An 8,389-nucleotide genomic window follows, 5' to 3' on the forward strand; every position below is an offset into this window, starting at 1 on the left:
CATACACACAAATACATACAAATGCAAGCGTGTCGAGCGATAGCGTGAGAGTTTCGTGCGATTTTCCTCATCTCAATTGAGTAACTCACCTCTTGCCAGCTGTTTGTGTTGTTGCTTATAAAAGGCAAAAGCTTTTGAGGGAGCCACACAAATGTCACAGGTGTCCGACGAAACAGTGGTGGTTATGAAAATATGACAGGAAAATATATAAAAATATTAAATGCTTTCTTTTTTATGAAAGTATACAAAGAAAATATATAAAAATAATATTTTTTTCTTTTTTAGGCAAACATTAATATACATACTTCAATATAAAAAAAAATAAAAATTATATTTTAATTACCCAAAAAATTACTCACATATAAGAAACAACGTATTTATTTATTCTATAGCATTATAGGCATACATGGCGTATGAGTGACAAATTAAAATTATGAACAAAGAAGAAAAAATTAATCAAATTAAATGGAAATCAGCTGCAACGAAGCTATAATACCCTATACAGGTTCATATCTTATACCATAAAATTGTAAAACAAGATTTTTATCTTGATTTTGAGCGCTGAGTTTGTATGGCAGCTATATGTTATAGTAGACCGATCTGAACAATTTCTTCGGAGATTGCTCCATATCCTTAGTTAAAAATCCATGTCAAATTTCATAAAGCTATCTCATCACATGAAAGAGCTTTCCATATAAGCACTTGATTCCGATCGTTCAGTTTGTATGGCAGCTATATGCGATAGTAGCGCGATCGAAAAAATATGTTCGGCGATTGTAGCATTGTCTTGGGCAATTATCCTTGCCAAATTTCTAGAAGTTAGCTTGTCAAATAAAAAAGTTTTCCAAACAAAAACTTGATTCCGATCGTCCATTTTGTATGACAGCTATATGTTATAATGGGCTGATCTAGACAATTTCTACGAATATTATGGCATTGACTTGGACTTTAATTTGCGCAAAATTTCGTGATGATATCTTGTCTATTAAAAAAGTTTTCCATACAATAACTTAAGTTTGATCAGTCAGTTTGTTTGACAGCTATATGCTATAGTTGTCCGTCCTGAACAATATGTGCGGAGATTGTTGCGCTGCTTTAGATAATAATCTATGCCGAATTTTGTGAAGATAAAAAAGTTTTCCATATAAGAACTTGATTTTGATCGTTCAGTTTGCATGGCAGCTATATGCTATAGTTGTCCGATATCGGCGGTTCCGACAAATGAGCGGCTTCTTGTGGATAAAAGGGCGTGTGCAAAGTTTCAGATCAATATCTCATAAACTGAGGGATTAAGTCGCTTATATATAGAAAGGCTGACAGACGGACGGCTGGAAAACGTGACTAAATCGACTCAGTTCCTCACGCTGTCCCATATTTTTTAGGGTAGTCGAACTCCATTAGAGTGTGAGAAGCTTCGTAGCAACCTTAACAAATCCTGTTTAAGGTTTAACGAATGAAGAGCTTCCACTGATGTTAAATATTAAGTCTCGGAAATTTAAATATTGTTCGAAGTAATTGTAACCCTAAGTTCTTTAAGCTTAAGTTTCAGAATATTTGGACTCGCTTATGGCAATAAATTAGTCAGAGAGATTCTTCGCTTACGCGGTTGTAGCCAAGTTTGTAAGACCGCACCAGCCGTTCTTCCTTCTGACTGTTTTGGGCTAATTGGAAATTCCAAGCGTAGCCTAGTCCTTCTCCACCTGGTCTTTTCAACGGAATGAAGGTCTTCCTTTTCCTTACTCCGGCGGGTACTGCGTCAAATTCTCTCAATCGAACAGCTTGGCTTTTGGTATTTCTGAACGTTAGTAAAGTAATGGCTGTTTGTGTTGATCCAGTTCAAACTGAACCTCTGCGGTAACAATCACTAATCACCTGGGCAAGTTCCAGGTGACGGCCACTACAGGATCGGCCCAGTAGGGAAATGATCCCCATCCTCGTCGTCTTCCGCGCTGTCATTCACGAAGTTCTAACCCTCTAGAAGCTTTTGCGTGTGAGGTAGCACCTCTCCTTGTACGCATGTCTTCATACCAGGGACTTCCAGGATCTCAGCAATCGCAGCCTGCTTAGATCTGCTTGCGCCGTGGTGAGTTATTTCCTTATCCACCAGCATTTTTTCTGTTGAACCGTTCTCAGTGGTCACCTTAGACCTTCATGATGTCATGATCACCGAGCTGAACCTGTAGTTCAGGTAGAAGCTTTCTCTCCGGATGAATTTGTACCACTCATCGTCTATACAAAAGTTTAGCCTACATTCGGGTCCTCGACCTTCTTGCTGACCACTAGCCAGGACGAGGTAGTTTTTTATCAGCCCGAAAACAAACTCTTATGGTTTACCAGCGCATCTGCGGAGAAACGACGTCATGCTGTGCATGGGCGGAATGTGATCTCCCTTTTTTGCGCAGAGGCCTTCCAATTCAGGCAGCTTGTGAGCGATCTCCCTCAGCCAGATAGCCGACCTCTCGTCCTTGCAGTCCACCTGCAGCAAGCCTCCTCTAAAATAGACTCCATGGAAGAACGCTGGGTATCTGGACCCTCTGAATACTTCTTCTATGAGGAAATCCTGGAGCACCGCATGCTCCTTTGATCCCAGCATCTCCGCCGGTTGAGAGGCAGCACAACCATTTAGATGTGTTTCAGAGCATGCTTATATCTGCGCCGTACTTCCTCCACCCGGGCTGGATTTGATGCGGAGGGTTTGCCTCCGGCTATCTGCGCGTTGTTGCCCCTCAGCAATTTAGAGCTGGGAGGCTCCTGTAGTGTTATTTGCTCGCTTTTCCGTTTCTCGATTTGGCTGGTCGAAGGCGCTGCACTTTCGCTACTTTGCCTGACGGTCGGGGTTGCGTTAACCGGGCAACGGCTTCGAGCCCCGCTAGCTCGTGTGCCAACGAACGCGGATTTGTGACCTTTACGCTTCTTCTACTGCCTCTAACCTTTTTCGCGGTAGTACGTCTGCTACTTCAGGAAAATTCCCCTCCAAGGTGCCTCAGGTACCACTTAAGGGTGGTACCGCTCATGACCTTCCTGCGAGGGTCTTCTTGCCCGCCGGGTTTGTCGGCTAGTGTAGAGGAGGAAATCTGCCCCCCTTTCCTCTTCCTTCTGCGAGCACGCTCGGTATCCGCCCGATGTGGTCCGCTCAAGTTTCATAGTTTCAACTTTCACCCCAACGAAGGGTACTAGTGGTGTGGTGTTGTTCCGAAATAAATTTGAAGAATGCTGCCGAGTTGACAGTTCTTAACCGAATAAAAATCCGGCTACGGCTACGTAGACCCGACTATTCGGAGAACGACATAAATTTAGATAAAAACGATAACTTTTTAGAACAAAATAATGTTTATTTAGAATTAAATATTTATGTCTGTATATATGCATGTATGTATGTATTTATGTAAGTCTCACAACTATATCACTACTTTTATTTCTTGCTAACAAAGAAACATACATACATATGTAGAGTCTTATTAGCAAACTTAGAAATACTTTTTCTTTTCAAATACATGTATTTATATACATACGTACATATGTATATGTATGTATATATTTTGATTTTTTTTCATTACAAATATAGTATTTATAAATTGTTAGCAATAGTTTACACATGTGCATACATATTTACGTTACATTATTAAATACTTATATATATCTTTTTTGGTGGTTATATAATGCATTACTAAATATTAAAATAGTGTGCAAAAGTTATGTGGTGGTTTTGCTTTATGTTAGCTGGTAAAAGTTCTAGGCGTATTTATTGCTAATTTAATTAATCGAGTCAGTAGTAATTTGTTATAAATATTAATACAACAAAAAAGTATGAGAAATTCTGAAAAAAATTGATTTTTAACATAGAAAATCAATTTATAAACTCCAGTATAACTGTAGACTATTTTCGGGGCGTCCATTTTTGTCATGTATGCAGTTATGGATATACGGCACAACCAAAGATAGAACATATGCATACATGTGCGTATGTGCACATGTTGTAATAAATAAATAAACTAAATTGAAGGAATTCTTTGTGCTCAAAATAAATAAAATGAAACAATTCATAAATGCTGCATAACTAGCAACTCATTAACTTGGTATGCTTAGTAAAATTAAATAATCTTGACTGTACGCCCACTTAAGAGGGTGGCATTAACTCAAACATGGCATACTTCCAAGTCCACGAGCGCGCCAAGTTCTCAAAACGTGCACGATTGTGTTCATACATGTAGCCGAGTTCCGGTTCCATGCATACCTGTTAACAGTAAATTTAATATATTACAGTTAACACTTATCCCTTTACAATACATACCTCTGTATATGGATCTGTGAGCAAACTTTGCACTGACAACAGAATTTTGGAAACATTCAGCGCTAGGGACCAGTTATGTTGGAAAATATCAATGCCCACATCACCATGGCGTGACACGTTAGGATGTAGTATTTTTGTTAGAAAGCGTACAGTGGGTGGTATCATCGGATAACTACACAATAGTTGAGTTAAAAGAGAGAAAAAATTTTATGAAAAAAAAACTTTAATTAAAAATAAATAAATATTAATATGTATATACCACAACTTACCGTTCGGGAAAGAATATGTACAGAAAGAACTTGCCACCTTCATAAGGACTGCCAGCCGGACCCAAAATACTTGCTTGCCAATATGTGTTTTGTTTATCGAGCGGTATCGCATCAATACCCTCGGTTGCATGGCTATTCAATTGATGCGCATCGTTGCGTAGGAAGTTCATACGTATCGCATTTTGGCGTGCGCGCGGTGGCGACTTCAGGGCCATCTGCAGCAAGCATGTACGACAGAAGCACGAATTCATTAATGCACTATATAGTTTCAGCCAATTCGGCACATCAACAATGCACTGAAAGAGTGGCCAGCGCTCTTTCAAGTAACGCATCCACATCATTTGTGATGTGTTCTGCTCTAAAATGCTGCGCCATTGTTTACACACTTCACTCGCCTTCCACATGGACATGTCGTCCAGATAGGAGAATATTATTACCATAATTTCAACAGGCAACATTAGTATATTGTTTGGCGCTGCTACCGGCGCAACCATTTCACCAGCATTTGCACGTCTTTCACTTAATAGTTCAAGAAAGTCGGGCAATGAACGTGGCGCCAGCGGACGTGGACGATGTATTGGCAACAATACCATATTTCCACGTTCACCTTCGCGTTCTAACGAACGTCGCGGTTCATTAACTGCTGCTAGCGGTGCCACATTGTCAACCTGCATTTCATGTGCTGCGTTGACAGGTGCATTACGCACTACTGCGTCTAGCATACCGACACCTTCTTCGTCGTCTACATCATCTTCCACAACGTCGTCGACATCATCCTCGTCATCGTCGTCCTCATCTTCGTCTACTTCTGGTTTGTCTTTAAATGGTGGCTCATCATTGCCAGAGTCCTCGTCATCTGAAATCGTAGTCTCCAACTCTTCCTCGGCGGCTTGTGTATTATAAAGAAAAGCGTGACAAGTGCCGCAAAGTGGCTCATCAAAATTTGGTCCATAATAACCATTACAAACCCAACAAGCGCTGCTACACTATAAACATTGTGGTAAAAAAATATGTATATTATTAAACAACGTTTTTTAGTGATATTTATATGGCGTACGGAAAATGAAAAAGTGTCTTCTTGAGCTGCTTCTTCCAACTCCTCGTCATCGTCATTGTCGCTCTCATTAAGCTGTTCCAACATCTTTTGTTGTTCTAGTTGCTGTTTTGAGAGGCACGTCGCCATTATATACTCAACTTGTTTTTCGTTATTATAGATAATTTGTTGATTCTTGCCGATAAAATATACAACAACCGCACAGAAAACAAACTATTTTTGCGATTGATGTCAGCTGTTAATGATACAGTGTTGTAATTTAAACGTACAAATAACAGCAGTGGTAAAAAGTTAAACGAAGAGTTTGTGTTTTTAATTTTTTGTTGATTAATTATATTTTTTGTTTGCTTTATATTTACAATTGGAAATACGAAATGTTAATAAATGTTTAAATAAATTTTTCAACGAAATAATTAAAATCAATAAAGATCACATAAAAATCACTTAAAGTAGTTGGCAATTCAATATAACAGAATTTGACCGGTTGAGAGTGTTTGGCAACTCCACATGGAACATGTGTGTAATTTGACATTAATGCTTGTTTTCTTTATGTGATATGCAATTAAAAATTGTGTGGTTCAACCAAGTGAAATTTATTCATAATTAAGCTGTTATTAATTATATTAATACCACAATGAAGCCAAAAAAGAAGTTGGGTGAGTAGTAAAGTAACTTTTCCGAAAATTTTCACGAAATTTGATTGCTTTTCAGGTGTTGGTTTGAGCCGCGAGGAACGCAGTGTCATAGTCATCGGTGAAATCATACAGGAATTGTTGAAAGCACATGAAGAGAAAAAAGATGTAAATTTGAACCGTCTCAAAGCACGTATATCCTCAAAATATGGCTTGGAAAGTTCACCACGTCTAGTAGACATAATTGCCGCTGTTCCGCAAGAGGCAAAGAAAATCTTGCTGCCAAAACTACGCGCCAAACCTATACGCACAGCCAGTGGTGTAAGTTATAAGATAATAATTTTAAATTTACAAATAAGTTATACATATATGCCATTTATAGATCGCTGTAGTAGCCGTCATGTGCAAGCCACATCGCTGTCCTCACATAAATATGACCGGTAACATATGTGTATACTGTCCCGGCGGACCCGATAGTGATTTTGAATATTCAACCCAATCATACACCGGTTATGAGCCAACATCTATGCGCGCTATACGTGCACGTTACAATCCTTTCTTACAAACGCGCCATCGTGTTGAACAATTGAAGCAACTTGGACATTCTGTAGATAAAGTGGAATTTATTGTAATGGGTGGCACATTTATGAGTTTGGATGAAAAGTATCGCAACGATTTCATAATGAAACTGCATGATGCGCTCAGTGGGCACACCAGTCGTGATCTTAAGGAAGCTGTGCGTTATTCAGAGATTTCGCACACAAAATGCATTGGTATTACCATTGAAACGCGTCCGGATTACTGTCTTAAGCGTCATATTACTGATATGTTGAATTACGGTTGCACACGTTTGGAAATTGGCGTACAATCTGTGTATGAGGATGTAGCACGCGATACAAACCGGGGCCACACCGTAAAGGCAGTGTGCGAAAGTTTCAAATTGGGCAAGGATTCGGGTTATAAAATTGTGGCGCATATGATGCCTGATCTACCAAATGTAGACTTTGAACGTGATCTGGAGCAGTTTATTGTGAGTGCATTTATTTATTTGCTTATTTTTTATTTTTTTTTATTTAATTTTTATTTTATTTTATTTTTTTTATTTTATTTTTGTTTTTTTTTTTTAATAATTGTCTTTTTATTTATTTATATTTAGGAGTACTTTGAAAATCCAGCCTTTCGCTCAGATGGCTTAAAAATTTATCCAACACTGGTTATACGCGGTACCGGTCTGTATGAGTTGTGGAAGACTGGTCGCTATAAGTCGTATCCACCATCGATGTTGGTAGATCTAGTGGCAAAGATATTGGCTTTGGTGCCGCCATGGACGCGCGTCTATCGTGTACAACGCGATATACCAATGCCACTTGTGAGGTAAACTAAACAACAAATAACTAGACACAATGATTGAATATATATAAATTTTACAGTTCTGGTGTGGAGCACGGCAATTTACGTGAATTGGCGCTAGCGCGTATGAAGGATTGGGGTACTGAGTGCCGTGACGTGCGCACGCGTGAAGTTGGTATACAAGAAATACACAATAAAGTGCGTCCATATGAAATCGAATTGATACGCCGTGACTACTATGCTAACGGTGGCTGGGAGACCTTCCTCTCATACGAAGATCCGGAACAGGATATACTTGTGGGTTTGTTGCGCCTGCGCAAATGTTCACCAGATACGTTCCAAAGAGAATTAACTGAGGTGGGACAATGTTCTATAGTGCGCGAATTGCATGTCTATGGCTCGGTGGTGCCCGTAAGTTCAAGAGATCCAACTAAGTTTCAGCATCAGGTTGGTAGACATTTTTGAATATAATTATTAACTTTATTATAAATATTGCTGAGCATAATTTTCAGGGTTTTGGCATGTTGCTGATGGAAGAGGCAGAACGTATAGCGAAGGAGGAGCATGGTAGCGTGAAGTTAGCTGTTATTTCTGGTGTGGGAACACGCGCTTATTATCGCAAACTGGGCTATGAGTTAGACGGCCCTTATATGTCTAAATTGTTACCGGATGAGGAATGGATTGTGTAATTATTTGCATTATTTTTCAGTTACTTGTCCTAAAAGACGTTAAACTTGCTAAACACATTTTTTAATAAAGTGCTACCAAACAAACCAGCGTTTGTGTTTTCTTA

General features: G+C 39.1%; 2 protein-coding genes across 2 annotated transcripts; one reads left to right on the forward strand and one right to left on the reverse strand.

Annotated features, from left to right (window-relative positions):
• Positions 1 to 3,607: 3,607 nt before the first annotated feature.
• LOC120769263 lies at positions 3,608 to 5,836 on the reverse strand. The gene is made up of 4 exons (XM_040096167.1): positions 5,618 to 5,836; positions 4,561 to 5,546; positions 4,292 to 4,463; positions 3,608 to 4,234 (listed from the first exon to the last, which is right to left on the reverse strand). The coding sequence occupies exons 1-4, from the start codon at positions 5,741 to 5,743 to the stop codon at positions 4,118 to 4,120; spliced, it is 1,401 nt and encodes a 466-aa protein (XP_039952101.1). The 5' UTR covers positions 5,744 to 5,836; the 3' UTR covers positions 3,608 to 4,117.
• Positions 5,837 to 6,158: 322 nt separating this feature from the next.
• Positions 6,159 to 8,369, forward strand: LOC120767403 (elongator complex protein 3). Its single transcript, XM_040093440.1, has 6 exons — positions 6,159 to 6,270; positions 6,326 to 6,567; positions 6,629 to 7,276; positions 7,403 to 7,620; positions 7,677 to 8,043; positions 8,109 to 8,369. The coding sequence occupies exons 1-6, from the start codon at positions 6,249 to 6,251 to the stop codon at positions 8,283 to 8,285; spliced, it is 1,674 nt and encodes a 557-aa protein (XP_039949374.1). The 5' UTR covers positions 6,159 to 6,248; the 3' UTR covers positions 8,286 to 8,369.
• The last annotated feature ends 20 nt before the right edge of the window (positions 8,370 to 8,389 follow it).

Source organism: Bactrocera tryoni, chromosome 2, assembly GCF_016617805.1.
Source record: "Bactrocera tryoni isolate S06 chromosome 2, CSIRO_BtryS06_freeze2, whole genome shotgun sequence".
NCBI classification, from domain to species: Eukaryota; Metazoa; Arthropoda; class Insecta; order Diptera; family Tephritidae; genus Bactrocera; species Bactrocera tryoni.